This window comes from Aethalodelphis obliquidens, unplaced genomic scaffold (genome assembly GCF_003676395.1).
Source record: "Aethalodelphis obliquidens isolate GAN/ISIS:26980383/991018 unplaced genomic scaffold, ASM367639v1 scaffold25, whole genome shotgun sequence".
In the NCBI taxonomy this organism is placed as follows: Eukaryota; Metazoa; Chordata; class Mammalia; order Artiodactyla; family Delphinidae; genus Aethalodelphis; species Aethalodelphis obliquidens.
In genome coordinates, this window is record NW_020837969.1 from 23,666,636 (window position 1) to 23,685,356 (window position 18,721).

The window sequence follows — 18,721 nt, forward strand, 5'->3', positions numbered from 1 at the left end:
AAAAAAAAAAAAAAAAAAAAAAAAAAAAAAAAAAAAAGAAAATATTGAAGTTAAAGGAATTTGTCACATTAGACACAGAATGGTAAATTACATAAAGTGTCAGGAATTATAAAATTATTGGTTTAATGATTAGTCTAAGTAAAAAAAAATCCTACTTTAATCTAAGTCAAATGGCACGACACTATCATAAACAATGCATCAAAAAATATGAGACAAAAATCGTTTTGAAGATTTTACTACTATTGCTTACCCTTAATCATATTAAATGTTACATTTACTCTCCTTATTCCATTAGAATAATCCCAAATAAAATCTTATATAACTGTAATAGATGTGATAGCAACTTTTCAAAAAAAATAAATTTCACAATATTGTTAATGTTTCTGAAGGCTAGGTAGGTACTGAAAAATAGCCTAGTACAGAGTCGCTACAATAACTGCATGGAAATTATTTTGGTATTTTAGATGCCAGAAATTGACTTCCTATTGCATTATATGATACACTTTTGCATCTAAACATTTTATCAAGGGCTATAAGGTTCATAATTTACCACATTTACGTTTATTTTTAAATGTTAAAATAAAAAAATATGTAAGTAAAAAGTACTTGGAAAAACTTGTTAAACCTCTTTTATTTCAGTAGACAAAAGAACTATCTTCAATGTCCTGGCTGAAAGGGTTCTTGATACCGTGAAACTGGAAGAAAAAAAAAAGCACAAAGATTTGAGATGAATTAATGAAGCAGACGGATGGTACATAATAGGATAGTGGAAAGAACCCAGTTAAGTTAGAGCCAAAGTAGAAGAGGCATTCTCACATGAGAGAACAGTAAGAAGTTCAATGTGGCTTGAATACAGAGGTGGGAAATGCGGCTGTCTATGCAGGGCTGTCAAGGGCCCTGTGTTCCAAGCTAAAGTATTTGAATTTTATCCCATAGGTTATAGGGCACCAGTGGCAACTCCAATGTAGAGATGCTGCTGTCAAAAGGTTTCTTAATTAGAAATAGAACTATACTAACAGCCTGCTTCTTGTCCAATTCAGACTAAGGAATTAATTAATTCAATTAATTTTTTCTACTTATTAGTTTGTAAGATAACCCAGGACTGAGAAAGAACTTTTTAAAAAATACAATTCAGCACATTTATTGAACTCTCTAAATATTTTAATGAATACAAAACCTTGTTGGTTTTAATAGGTTTTCTTCCTTCTTTTATATTGCAGTTAATACCAAGTTGAGGCAAAAAGCCAAATCAAAGCTTTAAAAATATTTTTTGGCTGAATTTCCATGTGGTATTTTTCACCTTATATATATACAGACACACACAACCTACAAAACTGATTTTCCTTGAGAAACAACTTTTCAATTTAAAGAAATTCCTTGCATTTCTCTGTTTAAGACATTAAGAGGTGATTAACTTTATACACAGTACATTTTACCTCTGTTGGTAGAATATTTGGGTGCTAATGTAGTTTTTGCAGAATTATTAATAATTGTTTTAAAATTTTGCTTTAACTATGGTAAATATACATGTCAATTTAATTAAAAATTATATTCTAATCATGATATTCCATAAACAGAATTGTGTTTCAGAGAAAATATTTCAAGTCCCCGTGGCAAACTACCAAGTTGTTCTACTAACACATTTCAATTAACTCCATTCACTTATGCCACGGTACTATATTAGAATACTATTATTAGATATTATATTATCTGATTGAAGTTCCTTTTTCCACTTATTTACTCTATTTTTTTCCTTCATTTATCAAAAAATGTATGTTCACAATAGGAAATCTAGAAAATAATGAACACTCTCCACAAACTCCAAATTTTATCACTCACAGGGAGACAAGTTAAAATGTTAGTGTACATTTATTTATTTCCGTATCTCTATGCATTAATTTATGTAAGTAACTTTATACAATATAGTTTTTAAAATTTTCATTAAAAACTTTTATAAACCCTTCAATGGTTGCATATTTCAATAACTATAATTTACTTAACTATTATTCCTTGAAGTTGCGTTTTATTGAAGGACATATTTAGTGATATTACCAATTCTTTCGTTCTCAGTCTTTGACAACTAGTTTTCCACTGACAATGTAATTCAGCTCTGCCTGATTTTAAACAATTCTACAAGTCTACACAGAAGAATGTGCCATCTGTCACCACCTGTTGTAAATTCCACTTACATAAATGTACAAAGATAAAAGTGAAAACTCTACAAAGCAAGTACTAAACTTGTGAAACTCACCGTTAAGTCCAAGGAACTTCTGGAAACACCTTCAAATCAGGAGAGCAAGGGTATGCAGTGACCGGTTGATAGTAAACATACTGTGAAAAAATTGGCTGCTGAAAATTGTAAACAGGCATTTGAGTTTGAAAATGTCCACTCACTGGCACAAAGTCATTTGCTTGTCGTTCCCCAGCAAAGTAACCAAAATATGGAGAGTACAAAAGATTAGAATGCGTATTTTGAACTTGTAACTGCAGTCAACATCCCAAAAGGAGGTGGCTGTACTTCATAGGATGTTATTCCCTGGTATGTCGGGGTAATGGAACTGCCATTGCTGCTGCTGTAACGATAAACACACGAAGCAGAGTGAGGATATGAAGTTCCAAATGACTGCTCAGAAGAATTATATACTGGGGTACATGCAGACTGTGGAATTTCATTCCAATATGTGGCAGCATTCTGAGTTAAAACTTTTGAATTCTATTGTTCAGAAAAAGAGTATTCTACTGTTTGATTCACATTAAGGGTCATGTTCTCAGATGCTTCAACAGGTGTAGTACTGGAATTCAATGTATCCTTCCTATGTTTTTCTTCTGACTCAGTTTTTTTTTTTTTTGGCGGTACGCAGGCCTCTCACTGTTGTGGCCTCTCCCGTTGCAGAGCACAGGCTCCGGACGCGCAGGCTCAGCGGCCATGGTTCACGGGCCTAGCCGCTCGGCGGCATGTGGGATCTTCCCAGACTGGGGCACGAACCTGTGTCCCCTGCATCGGCAGGCGGACTCTCAACCACTGTGCCACCAGGGAAGCCCCTGACTCAGTTTTTGCAGGTTGTGTTTTATTTGTAGAACAGGAATTTTGTTCTGGACATGTATGGGTTCTGGAGAACTGGTGCATTTAGAATTTTTAATGGATGAATTTAATATTTCATTATCTTGAGGTTCAAAGTCAGTGTCATGCATTTCTAAATTGGCATTGATATCCCTCACAAATTAGAAAACAGGCTTTGAGAGCACTGATGCATCAGGCAGAAGAGAAGCATCAGTTTCTGGTTTTATGTCTGAGAGACAAGATTTCTCTGCAGGATCTGAGGAATTCTTAAGAAATTTCGGAGAAGTTATCTCCTGGTCTTTTGAAAGTGTACCATCTACACGTTTTTGGTCAGAAATTGCCAAAGGAGAACAATCTTATCACTTTTTGTTTCAGCAACACTAAAATTTACATTTCTTTCTTTCATGTTATTTAAGCTTCCCTGTCTATTTTGCCCTCTAACTTTGACATACAAGTGTCTTTTAGGTTCTTTAAAGGTAAAAGTGAGCCAGGTAGTGATAGCTGAATTTCAACTTTTTTTGGAGAGACATGGTTTCTTTTCAGATTGTTAGATGAACTTGGTCCTATTTCATTTTCACTTTCGGGATGAGATCTCATAGTCCTATTAAGTGTAACACACATACAATTTTAAATATACAGAGTCACAAAATTTCAATATAAATTTGAAAATTTTATTTAGGAAAAGAATTCTTAAGATTCACATTTTCCTCTTTGTATTGGCATTATACAAGAAACATATTTCTCCAGTTTTCCTCCCTTGGTTTGAATTTAGATACTTTTCTTGCTGAAGGTGATATATTCCACATTTCAAATATATTTCCAATACATCTGAAAATACCGAGTGCTGCAAATATTGTAATAAATCATGTTATGCTTTGGACACTTCCTGATTTCAATTTTTTTGCAGTAGTTTCTAATTCATATACCTCCAACCTATTGACAATCTTCTTTACTTGCAAATGGCCATATATAGCTGGTGAAACCACTAGCTGTGACCCCCTACCCCCAAAAGACTATCTTGTCACAAAGTATTGAGATATTTTGTCTGTTCAAGGTGGAGAGTAGGAAAAGCAGACTTCAAAAATTTCTTGCCAAGTGAATATCCTTGGCATTCCTATCTAAATTTAGACAGTCTCAATCAGGGTGAAGGAAGCATTCATTATTGAAGGTCTAGAGCCAGACAGTTAATGCAGGTCTCCACAGCAATTATATTTTTTTGGTGTCTCATCAAATTCTTCAAATTACAAGTGGAAAAGAACATGTTGAAAGAAAGAAGTAACCATTCCTCCACAGTCAAGAGAAATTAACCTTTGGCCTAGAATTTGTGTATCCCACTCACGAAACTAAAAGCCCCTATTTTACTTAACCCAGCCTCCTTAAAAGGCACTTGAATGACAACCTACATCATCATCAAACCCAACAGAATACTTTGACAGTTTCCAGAAAGGACAATTTTGACTTTATCACATTTCCAATGATGTTTCAGTGATGTCTCAACCTTACAGATTGACAGCTGCCTGTGTGATCTATCCTTTTACCCATTCTCTTAGAGGATGTTCTTCCACGACCATGGCACCTTATATTAGAATTCATTTTCCTGCTAATTGAGGCACAGTTTGATTCTTTGAGCAGCAAATACTACCTGTACTTACAAAACTTAGTTTTGTAAACTAAGTAAAACAAATCATCTTAGTTACAAAACTAAGATGATTACAGAACTGGTTTATGTTATGCCTCTGATAGCCTATTCATCCTTATGCCACTACACAATTATTTAAAGAGTCATCTGTGCCAGGAAAAAGATTCTAGAAATGTAGTAAATTAAAGATCATATTTAATTTTTAAAATAATTAATTTATTTTTGGCTGTGTTGGGTCTTCGTTGCTGTGCACGGGCTTTCTCTAGTTGTGATGAATGGGGGCTACTCTTCGTTGTGGTACGCGGGCTTCTCACTGTGGTGGCTTCTCTTGTTGCAGAGCATGGGCTCTAAGTGCACGGGATTCAGTAGTTGTGGTGCGCAGGCTCAGTAGTTGTGGCGCGCAGGCTTCGTTGCCCTGCGGCATGTGGGATCTTCCCGGACCAGGGCTGGAACCTGTGTCCCCTGCATTGGCAGGTGGATTCTTAACCACTGTGCCGCCACTAGGGAAGCCCTAAAGATTATACTTAGAGAAGCAAAACCAAATAAGACAGAAATGAGAATGCTTATCTTCTTTTAGTTCATATTATTCATTTTCCTTCATAGGATGGAAAAAAAGATGGTAAAAAATGAAGCTTGTCATAAATTGAAAACCTTACAGAGTTGAATGAAACAAGAGACGGTCAACAAGTCCAGTAGTGCCACTTCACGTCAAAATGAGAAAAACATAAATAATGTAGTGGGTTTTTAATAAAAATAACTAATTCAAAAAGAATTTAAAGAACTAGCCTTTATTCTGAAATCATGTTCTTTCTATATTGTGGTGTTAATACATCCTTTCATGAAACAGTAGTATACTTATAATATGTGAGTGTTTGACTAAGCTCCCACTTAGGAATAAAACTTGTCAATTTTTATCTTGTTAGCCAGTCTTGAAATTCGACAGGTCTATAAAATCCACAAGTTTAAAAAAAATCTAATCATTTGCCCCCATTCTATGCCCTTTTTAGTAATAAGCCAGTCGCTAAGCCCCATCAATTCATTAAATAATGTCTGTCAAATACGACTTTTACCTTCTTATTCTGTAAAGCGTCACTCTTTTCTAAGCCCTGGCTGACTTACTACTTTTAACTGTACTTAGAATCTCCTTACCCTTTAAATCACTGTGAAAACGCATTTCACAGGATATTACCTTTCAATCCTTACAGAATGAAATTCAAACTCCTTAGGCCTTACCTAAGACACTGCATAATCTGAACCTTCTTCTCCCTCCTTAGCTAACTCTTCTCCCCTAAGTTACATGTATAACCCAACAGAGGTAATAAATAAAGGTTTTAGTCTTGTTCCTTAATATGTGCTCAATTTTGTTTAGTTTTTCTTCAGACAGGGCTGATGGCAACTCCTACCTTGGATGCTTGAACGTTGCCTTTTCTCTGTTGATTTTTGTGACATCTTTCATGTTAACCTATGTTTAAAAAATACAGAGAAAACCTACATTGTTGATGGTTTAAAGTACAATATTTATTATTTTAATTATCAGACATTTGCAATTGCTTGTTCTGTCATCATCTAAAATGTACTGTCTGAAACTATATTCATTAATGATCCTCTCCTTCAAAACTCAGTGACTCTGCTGGACTTCCCATATTTCATAAATGTTTGGAGAAACTTTTTAAAAAAGCAATCTGCAACATTCTTTTTACCCACATCTTACAACACGTCTATTTATGACTGCTTCCTATTTTATGCCCTTTTTAATCAACCAGTCACTCAGTGCCACTGTTAAGTAATGTCTGTCAAGTATGGATTTTCCTTTCCTATTCTGTAAAACAGCACCTTTTTCTAAGACCCAGATGACTTCCTACTTCTAACTATGCTCAAAATCTCTACTCTTTAAAATCACTGAAAAAACACTTTACAGGACACTACCCTTCAATACGTACAGAACGAAGTTCAAACTCTTCAGGCCTATATTTAGAACATTCTGTTATCTGAAACGATATGCTTCTCCATCTTTAGCTTACTTCTGTCCACTAAGTTAAAATGTTTATTCCAGACTTAATTTTAAACTCATTTCTCAAATAATGCCAATAAGCATTGTGTCTTTGGTCACATTATTTTCCATAGCTTGGATACCCTCTTCATTTTTTTACCTTCATCTGATAACATTTTTTCCTTTAAGGCAAAGCTTTGATCTGTGTCCTTCTATGAAATCAATGAATAAATCTCCATTTTTTAAGAATTTTGCTTTTCTTCTCTATACTTACAACACCTTTTTAGTAATACCCTCACTTTACTCTTGATGTGGAGTACACAACTTGTGTTGTTCTTGTGTTTTGGAAGTATGTTTATAAACTGGTTGTTAATTAAGCATTTCCCCACAAACACAGTGCCATAAATGATTTGTTTCCTAGTCTCTAGAACTAGAGTTTAACTAACGAATACAATTAGAGTAAGCTGAGAAATAACCCTACTTTTCATTTTGCGTATAGGTCTCTCTTTCTTCACTTCTGAGATGAGAAATTCTCAAAAATTTTTGAGTAGTCTCTGAGGGTGGAGTAGGGGCAATTATTAATATGGGCTCTGGAGCTAGACTGCCTTGTTTTACATGTAGGCGCTTCCGTTTACTAACTCTGTGACCTTGGGAAAGTTATTTAACCTTTCTATGCCTCAGTTTCTGTACTTTTTAATAAGATAATAACAGTGCCTACATCATAAGCATTCTGTGAAGAATAGAAAAAGTTAATGTTTGTACATTCATTAGAATGCTGCCAAGTATTTAATAAATGCTATATAAAATTTGTTAAATAAAATGTACTTATGCAGGACTAACTCCTTCATAATCATCTATTTTAAAATATCTGTACTATTTCTCTGTGTGGATGATAATGGTCAAGAACACAGACTCCACTGTCAATTTTTAATATCCACAACATTAAGTATAGCCTCATTATATAGAAGCTACTCAATAGATACTTGGTCACTTGCTTAACTCACATTCATAATATGTACTTTTCCTTTAGCCGTTATTAAAATTCATACCCTTCCAAGAAGTATTTTCTAAATAAAATAATTAATTTGTAAGTTTAAAAGTAGACATTTGCAAGGCTACCTCTCACATATACAAATCATTCACATCATTTTATAGATAATATGGATTGTTTAATCCAATAGTTCAGTTAGTAAATTCATTTTGCAAGGCAGTATTTAAAGCATCCTCAATTTTTACAATTCTGCAAACTACGTACTTGTTTACTTAAAAAGTAGTCTTGTTCTCAAAAAGAATACCTACATAGGTTTCGCTTAAAACATTTGTTACCTTTTGTTTTTTACAACTGGAAACGGTAGTATTTTCGTCTTGTTCCTGAGGGTCTTCACACTTGCCTACGGTGAAAGGTCGTTTTTTAGAGGAATTTGAAACGTTTTTCATTATGCACTGTGAAACTGAGGGCACCTTCACACAAGTACTGGACTTGTTGATATTCTTCCTAGGTTTTACATGAATATTCATTTCTTCCTTTCTCTCCAGGTGCAAAGTCTTCTTTCTGTTATGTCGCATTTGGCACAGGACAAAGGAAATGGTTAATTTAGCATTTTTAGCACATATTATCTTCATATCTTCAATAGTTTTCATGACTTTCATAACATGGGCCATTTTCCCTAAGTCCTTCCGAGGGGCAGCCATCACATTTTTGAGCAGGGTAGAAAACTGAGTGTAGTTGTATTCTAACTCGGTCACAGTGCTTCCGTAATTTATGGATGCTATACATGGCACAAAGTCAATATATGTGGAAAGAGAATACTTAGACTTCTTTAAAAGTGTTTTTATTTCTGAAAGTTCTTCAAGTTCTCTTGAGAGCAAATGAAGAGCATAGGAGCAATTAACAGCTTCATTATATTTGTAGATAATATCCAGATCGTTCTTAAGTTCAGAAATAGCAGTCTCTATCACTTTCCAAAGACAATCTGTTGAATTATCTTTAAGAAATGAGAAAGAAGTCATTTCTTCTTGGCACTGAACCAGTTCAGGAAGAAGTGACAAATCAAACCAAAGCATACCTCGAAACCTCTGTTTGTCTAGTTTCTTTGCCATTGAGTTTTTAAGAAAGTGAACTGTTTCTGAGAGCATGACGATTTCAATATAGGTTTCAATGGCCGCAGGTTTTAAAATTACTGCCTCATGGTTGTGGTTTTTTACCATGTCCAAAACATTTTCTTGTGTGATAAAAATATTATCTATGTTATCTTCTTGCAGCAACTGAAAGTATTTTTTTAAAATTTCTAAGTGATCGGTACATCTCAAAGTGAGTTCCTGTAGTTTTTTAAAGTCTGCAAATTCAGCTTGATCCAATATTTCACTAATACAACAGATATCTGGATATGAAAGCAAAGTACTGTTAAACCTAGAGTTTTCTATGCTAATTGTTGCTTTGTTTACTAGAGCATTTGACTTTCTGGAAGCAATCATAGTATTCTCAAGCCCAGTACTGGAAATGCGTTCACTGCTTAAACCTTTAGACAACGTATCACATATCTTCTGCAACTTAGAAAAAGCATGTTCATTTATTTTGAGTAGTATTTCTTTGCTGTTCTTTCCTGAGTATTTTTTGCAGAAAGACTCTCTCTTTTCTTTCCAAACAAGACTTTTTGCAGCATCAAAAAAGATATGTTCCAGACCATAAAGAGATATTTTAATACTTACTGCCTCATTGCTCTTGATAAAATTAACTTTTGAGGAGATCATTTCTATAATAATCCATAGATGGTCTTGTTTTCCTGGACAGGAATCTTTTTGGGGAGAGTCCCCATATATACTGATCAGATTTAATGTACTTTTTCTCAAGGATTCTAGGTCTCCTAAACTATCTCCAAAGTTAACTCCACAGGTAAATGGAACAGAAAGAGAAAAGTCAAAGCAATCAGAACAATGTTTCATGACTGCCTCACACTCATTAATCTGTCGTTTGTATTTTAAGAACATGTAGTATGAACTGATTTCCCTTTTGGTTTCTTCAAACACTTCAACCAACTGATCATGATAGTTTTGCAACTCACAGAATGCATGATATTTTAACCTGCCTTGAAAAGCAGGATAGAAATTGGATTGTTGTTGAAACCCACGTGGTCTGCCAAGCAGCTCACTGTACAATGTCTCATCATACCAAAGCAAGCTTCGGCATGTTGGCTCACCTCCTAAGAGCCTTGTTTTGTTTTCAATGAACTGAATAGTTTCCATCATCATTTGAAGTTCTACAAAGGAGTCAAGAGCACACGGTTTTAATTTGCGTCTGTAGTTATACCACAGGTTTTGTTCTACCAACAGGTCTCTTGAAATCAAGATTTGTTTAAATGAACATTCTTGTTTTCTTTCAAAAGCTTCAACAAATAAAGGGAGAATATTTTGACAAACTTTAGTTTCTTCCTGTAGAATCTGCAAAGATGATGCTTCATCTGCCCTCTTCAAAATTTGAGCTATCTTAGCTATAGGAGCCAAATTATTAGTTAAGCAATGTTCTTCTTTTAATTCATTCACGTATGATGTAGGCATCTTCGGAGGAGGAGAGACGTTGGAGGTTTCAGAGTGGGCATGTAGAAGAGGCATATGATTCATTCCTTTAATGCCTGGTTTGGAATTACAGGCTCTTCCTGAGTGCACTGCGGAGTCAGACTGAGAGTCATGACTAACTTTTCCCTCCTCTTTCTTTCTTTTGTTAAGCTGATTAGAAGCAGTGTTACTCAAAGAGACTGCCTCAGTAGCACCTTTAATGCTTAAATGAGAATCGACCAAGTTGTCTTTAACTGTTTTCTCACTTAAGTAGGAGGATTCTTCTAATGTCTTATTCTTTTGATTTTTGTACTCAGTCTTAACACTTGATCCTTCAGCCATGGTTTTGTGAAATGAATCTTTTGCTTTCTCTGCTTGTTTATCTTTCCACATTTTTCTGTCCTGAATGTCTTTCTTTGCAATACATTTTGGGGAAGAAGAACCCTTTATGTTATCTTTTAAGAGCAGAAAACTATCATGGGAAAATAGTTTCTTCATCATATTGTCCTTATTTTCTTCACTTACTGATGTGAAATCCAACTCAGAATTCTCAATAACATTTGTTCCATTCCCGTCTATGCGGAAGGAATTACTTGAAGAGCAATGTTCTGTCTTTAGCAGCTCCTTTCCAGCACATCCTTGTTGACAGTGTGGTACAATGGTAGACACTGCTGAAGAATCTACAGCAAAAATGCTCTGTTTATTCAGGTAAGATTGTGAAGATTCTCCCTCACTGTCTGTCACTAGAGTGGCTGATAACAATTGAGGAATACTGTTACACTTTTTGCTTTTTATCAGAGTTAGATTTAATGGGTCCATAAGGAAGTTTCCTGTAATAATGCCTGGTTTGGAGCTCTCATTAGGAGCTGTCCATTTTTCTATAGGAAAATTTACTTCCAGGTTTCTTGTATAACCAGATAAAATAAGGTTATTTGGTTTGTTGATATCAATATTAAAAACATGCGTCACACTTGATTCTAAGACTGAAATAACTGCATCAGTTTTCACCTTTGTGTGGGCTATACAAGTTGCATCATGATTTTTGTCCACACTAAAATTTACATTGCTTTCTTTTATGCAAGTTAAAGATACTGAATTCCTTTTACTTATTACTTCATTAGCTTCAGAATTGTTTTCTTTTGTTGTACCCTTAATATTACCATGTGCTGAATGGTTCTTAAGCTTTTCATATTTACTAACGTTAGATAAAAACTCTGCATCGATTTGATTTTCTCTTTTAGTTAGTTTCTCATCTGGGCAGTCTGGGGAAGAGAGACACCCAGTTTTTCTAGAAAAGGGCTGAAGTTCTGATGATCTGGGATTTCTCAGACTGCTAGTGCTATAAGCGGACTGACCTGTACTTTGGGACCTGGAGCAGAGGGCTAACTGTGATCCAGGATACTCTCCATCACAATATCCTCTCACGCGAATAGTGGTGGGACTTCTGGAGACACTGGACACATTTTTCTCAGAAAGGCACTTTGTGACTCTCTCTCCACTTGTTTTATAAGACTTGTGGTTTGATACATGAGTTAATGATTTATCAACTTCAAATCCCAAAGCCCTTTTCTCTCCAGGCTTGTCATATTTTCTTTTTGACAAAAATTGCTTAGTGGAGTAATATCTTCTTTCAGACACAGAACTATAACCTTGAAGGTCACAACTTTCCCAGAAATTATCGCATATTACTGCATATGCTTTTGGTAAAGGGCCCTTTCTTTTTTCTCCCACTTTAGCTATAAGCTGCAAAGACGTGTGAACTCTTCTGTGAGCTTTTTTTAAGTGACGAACAGCTCTGTCAAGTTTTCTGGAAAGACATCTGCTTTTGCATAAAGATGCTTCACTAGTTAGAATATCCGGGACACTCCTAATGTGTTTTTCTGACCGTGAAGAGGTTTCAATTCGTCCTTGGGATAATGAAGAAAAACGTTCCAACAAGTCCTGACTGGTTAGCCTCCTCCTATTCCCACAAAGTTCGTGATGTCTTAAATCTTTATGTGGTATATTCTGGTCCCTAAAAGGTGTATGTGGCTTTCTTTGGCTAATGCTTGATTCTGTGTCCTTTTTACTTCCAGTATCATTACAATCGGTTTTTGACTTTGTAAAGGAACACCTGCTTTCGTTATTTACTGTTGTGACATTAGAAGGTTCAGTAACCAAAGGTCCCTTGTTTTGCTTTTCAGAAAGTGAGGTTTCAGATTTACTCACTAGTCCTGATACTTGCCTTACATTACCAAATTCACCTTCCGATGGATGATGTGAATTTTCACCAGAACACTGGGAATGAATTTCAAATCGTGGAACTTCTTCCTCCTCCTCCTTTATTTCTGATTTTATGGCTTCAGTTCTGTATTTGCAGGAATTATCTTTCAATGCAAGGGATTCAACAGCAGGACTGAATCCTTGCATAAATACATTAGTAATCGTAATTTCTAGATCAGGAAGTAAAATTGGGTTGAAGAGCTCTGCTTTGTTTTTTGCTGTAGAGAAGTAAAAACTACTTTCCTCAGAGTAATGCTGATCGCTATTCTCCCTCCTTGTGGTGCTTTTCAAAACTTCTGTCTTCCCATTAGTGCTTCCTAACAGACCTTCCCAACCGATGCGAGACTTCAGAGTCTCGTATGAGGCCCCGAAATCTTCATAGAGTACATTTCCATGGCTATGAGCATCCTGTTGAAATAGAAAAGCACTGTCACTCCGTTCTGATCCTACTTCAATCTCATTATCCAATTTGATGCTTTGAAGAACTGAGTTGTCACTTACCGACTGATGAAATGAGTTGTGTAATTGATTTTTATCCATATCTGTTTCACAATCAGAAACCCTATATTTTACTAACAAACCAAAATCTGGACCCTCAGAAGAACAAGTTTCTTTAAACTGGTATCTTGGGTGATCTTCGAGATTTGTGCCTAACGCCGGCACTGGAGCATCAGCTACCTGAACTACAGCATGTGAGGCTACATGCCCTGAAGAACCTGCAACCTGGGGAAATGTTGTGGAAACCAAATGCTCTACAGTCCTTCCAGTATCTTTTTCGTTTATGGCAGTTACGGTACCTTCATTTTCTAATAATGTAGATTCTGTGGACACATATTTTTTTCCCCAAGTCAAATTAAATGTAGTAGAAAATTCTTCAGAACTCAGAATTTCTATGCTATTGTAATCTTTATTCTCCCTCCTTTCATCTACAGTGGTAAAATTTTTGTTTGCATGAAAACTCTGCTTCTCATCTCCATGTATATTCCCTATGTTGTTTTCTGTAGACAAAGCAATGTCTTCCACTTCAGCCTCATTCTGGTTTTCTTTATCATTATCTCTCTGTTCCCTGCAATCAACATTCAGGTGCACATCACTGTTCAACTGTGAATTACAGAACTGAGTGTGATCTTGACCTTTACTGTTAACTTGAGAATTTTCTTTGCAGTCTCTTTCACTGTTCGCTAAGGACACTGGATCATTTCCATTTCTCCTTTTAACACATATATTTTCTCTAGCTATGCTGCAATTTGCATTATGAGCTGTTTTAATGTCATGAGATGAAGTAACGGCCGGTAGTCGTTTGGCCTGGGGAATGTCTTTTGCTTCCTGCAAAGCATCAGTCATAACGCTAACACAGTTTTGATCTGGTTTTTCCAATTTCAGTTCCATTCGTTTTTGAGAAATGGTAAAACTTGTGTGAACGTTATCTTTGTACTCTAAGGAGTGCTGAGGATGCTTTTGTGAAAGGTTCTCCAGTCTTGGAGTAAGATGATTTTCTATTTCCAATGCTAGGTGATCTAGCTCATACTTCTCCTCTGTGGTAGATGAGAAAGATTTTGGCTTTTCTAACCCTTGAGTAATTAATATTTGATCACAATTTTCCACCAAATAATCAAGATTCTCATTCTCTTTGTTGTCTTGATGCAAAGAAATGTAACTATCTACTGGACTGATTTTTGTTTTATTAGTAAAAGAATTATCACTTTCTTTCCATACATTTTGCTTTTCTTCATGTTTGGAATTGTCTTCTGGCCCAGTGAAGTTTCTCATCTTTCCAATATCTTGAATGTTCTCATGTATGCTTTCTTTGCTTTCGAGTGGAAAAAGCGTAGGCATTTGGTGACCAGTCTGATATACAGTTTTAAAATTAGAAGACTGTGGTTCTGGAGAGATGTGACTATTATATACTTTTGTACAAGTATTCACTGATTCGTAAGAGTCACGTGGCTCACTATTTTGTTCAATTAAAATTGGAATGTTGCTTCTCTGCTGGGATCTCTGAGCTTTTTCTCCACTGTGTTCTTGGATTTCAACTTCTGAGACTACATTTGACACACACATTGGGAAGGAAAAATTATCGTGGCTCTTACACTGTTCTGCCATGGTAATTTTACTGGGAGCTGTACAATCATAGGTCTTACAGCCCATGTTGTGAGCCTGAGTTTGTGACTCATTCAAAGAAATTTTGAAGCAAGGGGCATCCAAATAATTAGTAAGAACAGTCTGATCACCAGGCATGACTTCAGATGATGAGGCAGGATTAGTTGGCATAGATGATAGGTTTATTTCTGAATTAGCAAAATCTAAACTCTTCTCCAATGGCAAAATCTCATTTAAACCTGTAATAGTATTATGTTTTCCCATGCTTTCTTCTCTCTTCATCAGTCTTGGGTCTTTGATGAGTTTTGAAGTAATAACTGTGCTTGAGCCAATATTGTTATGAAGGGGAAAAGCAGGAGCAAAACCACTTAAAACATCTTTAAGATGTGTCAAATTTAAGAGGTCATCATTATTAACACTTTCTCTGGTATCACTGGGAATAAATGAAGGACCTGAATCATATGCATGTACTTGAGAAGTGTCTCTACATTCTGCTGAATTGTGCTCCATCTGTCCACTGTATGCTTCAAGTACAGAAATGTTTTCATTTTGCACATTTCCATAGGAGTTAGAAATATTTGAGTTGTAAGGATTTATCTCTGAATTTAGTGCACTGCATGAACAGTTTTCCTGAACAAATGGATCTATAGGTTTCCTGAAATGCTCAAAGATGACAGTAGCATCTTTTCCTTTTCCAATTCTTTTGGCCACTGTACAGTTATTCAGAGACCATGTTCTTTCTGTGGAAATAATAAGAAAATAAGGAAAAACAGGAACAAAAAGTGTTTCTTCAGGCAACTCTATTAATGCAAGTAAACTATGTCATAAGCGGTTTTAACTGAAAGTCCATCAAATAACCTAATGATGATTAAAGTATGTTCTCAGCAGAAAAAGCAAGAAGAGGAAGAGTAACCGACCGATAAAGTATAAATGACATAGTATGAAATTCTGCCCTATAGACCCATTATAAGTATTTGCCATAAAAAATTTGAATTTTGACAAATACTAAGAAATAGAAAAATTAAATAGGAATAAAACCATGTTGCTCACGGACTAGGTAATTCTTATATTAATTTCCTATATGCAGATATTTAATAATAGAATCTATACATTATTAGGTAAAATTGTCTCCCTCCACCTACTGTTACCTTGCTTCTTTTCCCTCTACCACAGGAGAACAAAACTGGAAAGGAAAGAGGAATAAGGTAAAGAAACAGGAGGGGGAAAAGATCAAAAAGGCTGCACAAAATCCTTCCCAGGAGCCAAAGCAAACCACTACCCCTGCTCCATTATGAAATAACTATTCTGGCAAATAATAAATATAAATAAAAACCCGGAAAATAGAAGCAAATTTTCTTTTTATAATTTATAGAGATTTATTCCTAAAATTTCATAAAGCACTTCAATGTAATAACAAAGGAACTTATAAAAACACATATTTAGCTGCTAAAATGTTCACAAAGCATTCATAGCTAACTAATACCATGAAAATACCATTGTTAAAACAGATTATTAATGAGAAGTTGCTCATGAACAATATACGAAGTTATAATCATATCACTGGGAATGTACCATGAAGTTCTTTTTCACAGAATGTTAAAAAATAGCTCTGTTGAAGATTTCTAAATTATGTAACTATTGTGATTATCCTTTTAATTAGAGTAAGCTATAGTGGAAATATGTTTGAAAATACAGATGTGGGACTTCCCTGGTGGTGCAGTGGTTGGGAATCTGCCTGCCAATGCAAGGTACACGGGTTCGAGCCCTGGTCCAGGAAGATCCCACATGCTGCGGAGCAACTAAGCCTATGCGCCACAACTACTGAGCCTGCGCTCTAGAGCCCGAGAGCCACAACTACTGAGCCTGCGCTCTAGAGCCCGAGAGCCACAACTACTGAGCCCACGTGCCGCAACTACTGAAGCCTGCGTGCCTAGAGCCCGTGCTCCGCAACAAGTGAAGCCACCACAGTGAGAAGCCTGTGCACCGCAATGAAGAGTAGCCCCCGCTCGCCTCAACTAGAGAAAGCCCGCGTGCAGCAACGAAGACTCAAGGCAGCCAAAAATAAACAAACAAAAAATAAAATTAAAAAAGAAAAAAGAAAATATAGAGATGTAGTGCTTAAGCTGGAGTGGACAGAAAAAAAGGAAAGGTGGATCCCTATACCTCCTTATACTGAAATAAAACAAAATTCATTAAAAAATAAAGCCATAAAAATACTGGAAGAAAACATGGAGGGATAGTTTTATAATCCTGGGGATAGGAAAGTACTTTTTTTTTTTTTTGCGGTACGCGGGTCTCTCACTGTTGTGGCCTCTCCCGCTGCGGAGCACAGGCTCCAGACACGCAGGCTCAGCAGCCATGGCTCACGGGCCCAGCTGCTCCGCGGCATGTGGGATCTTCCCAGACCGGGGCACGAACCCACGTCCCCTGCATCGGCAAGCGGACTCTCAACCACTGCGCCACCAGGGAAGCCCTAGGAAAGTACTTTTTAAGCATGGATGGAAGTCAGAAAACCAAAAATGAGAAATGATTTCAATTACATACACATTAAATATTTTAATAGGTCAAACCCATGGTAAAACTTAGAAAAATAAACTGGTGAAAAGAATATTCTGAATGAGACAAACTTAGTACATAATTACACATATATTGGAATACATAAAGAATATACAGATATCTTCAAACGATTAATAAAAAGACTATGCAATAGATAGTTGGGCAAAGTACTTAAACAAGAAAATCACAGGTTAAGTAAAAACTGTCAACAAACACAAAAAGACGTCCAACCCCACTAAATACACAAGAAGATTCATATTAAAAAACCTTTTAGATGGCAAAGATTCTGAAGGATAAGTAATTGCCCTTTTCAAGATAAAAACACTCAACAAACTAGGAATAGAAGGGAACTTCCTCAACAGGGTAAAGGACATGAAAAAAACCCCACAGCTAACATCATATTTACTGGGGAAAGATGAACACTTTCCCCCGAGGTTCAGGAACAAGCTATATACCTAAGAGCAAAGGAAACACATGTCTACACCAAAACTTGTTCAAGAATGCTCTTAGCATAATTATTCATAATTGCCAAAAGGTGGAAGTGACCCACATGGTCAACTGATGAATGGATAAACACAACGTAATGTATCCATGTAACAGAATATTTTTCCATAAAAAGGAATGAGGTACTGATACATGCTGCAACATGCAAGAAGCCTAAAAACACTGTTAAGTGAAAGTCACCAGTCATGAAAGGCTACTATTTATGACTTCACTTAATGAAATGGCCAGGCCAGGATAGGATCATATATAGAGACAGAAAGCAGATTAGTGACTGTGTAGGGGTCGTGGGGGGGCTTAGGGGAAAAGGGACAGGAGAGCTTTCAATGGGTAAAGAGTCTCTTTTTTTGAGGTGATAACGATAACATATCACACTCACTAGGCTGGCAGAAACATTTTTTAAATTTAGTTTTTATTTTATACTAGAGTATAGTTGATTTACAATATTGTGTTAGTTTCAGGTGTACAGCAAAGTGATTCAGTTATACATATAAATATATCTGTTCTTTTTCAGATTCTTTTCCCGCATAGGTTATCACAGAATATCGAGTAGAGCTCCCTGTGCTATACAGTAGGTCCTTGTTTATTATCTATTTTATATATAGTAGTCTGTATATGTTAATCCCAAACTCCTAACTTATCCCTCCCCCTTACCTTTCCCCTTTGGTAATCATACAGTTGTTTTTGAAGTCTGTGAGTCTGGCAGAAACATTTTTTTAAAAGTATATGGGGCTTCCCCGGTGGCACAGTGGTTAAGAATCAGCCTGCCAATGCAGGGGACACGGGTTTGAGCCCTGGTCTGGGAAGATCCCACATGCCGCGGAGCAGCTAAGACCGTGCGCCACAACTACTGAGCCTGCGCTCTAGAGCCCGAGAGCCACAACTACTGAGCCCGTGTGCCACAATTACTGAAGCCTGTGTGCCTAGAGCCCATGCTCTGCAACAAGAGAACCCACCGCAAATGAGAAGCCCATGCACCGCAATGAAGAGTAGCCCCCGCTCACCGCAACTAGAGAAAGCCCACCTGCAGCAACAAAGACCCAATGCAACCAAAAATAAT

At 36.2% G+C, this 18,721-nt stretch overlaps 1 protein-coding gene across 1 annotated transcript in view; it reads right to left on the reverse strand.

Moving 5' to 3' along the window:
* Positions 1-25: 25 nt before the first annotated feature.
* The window catches only part of TEX15 (testis expressed 15, meiosis and synapsis associated), a 78,654-nt gene continuing 59,958 nt past the window's right edge, over positions 26-18,721 (reverse strand). The window contains 8 exon segments of the mRNA XM_027122776.1: positions 26-695; positions 2,252-2,476; positions 2,478-2,847; positions 3,060-3,419; positions 3,422-3,484; positions 3,487-3,662; positions 6,104-6,162; positions 8,017-15,344. Coding sequence (XP_026978577.1) covers positions 2,254-2,476; positions 2,478-2,847; positions 3,060-3,419; positions 3,422-3,484; positions 3,487-3,662; positions 6,104-6,162; positions 8,017-15,344 — 8,579 coding nt within the window. The 3' untranslated portion in view covers positions 26-695; positions 2,252-2,253.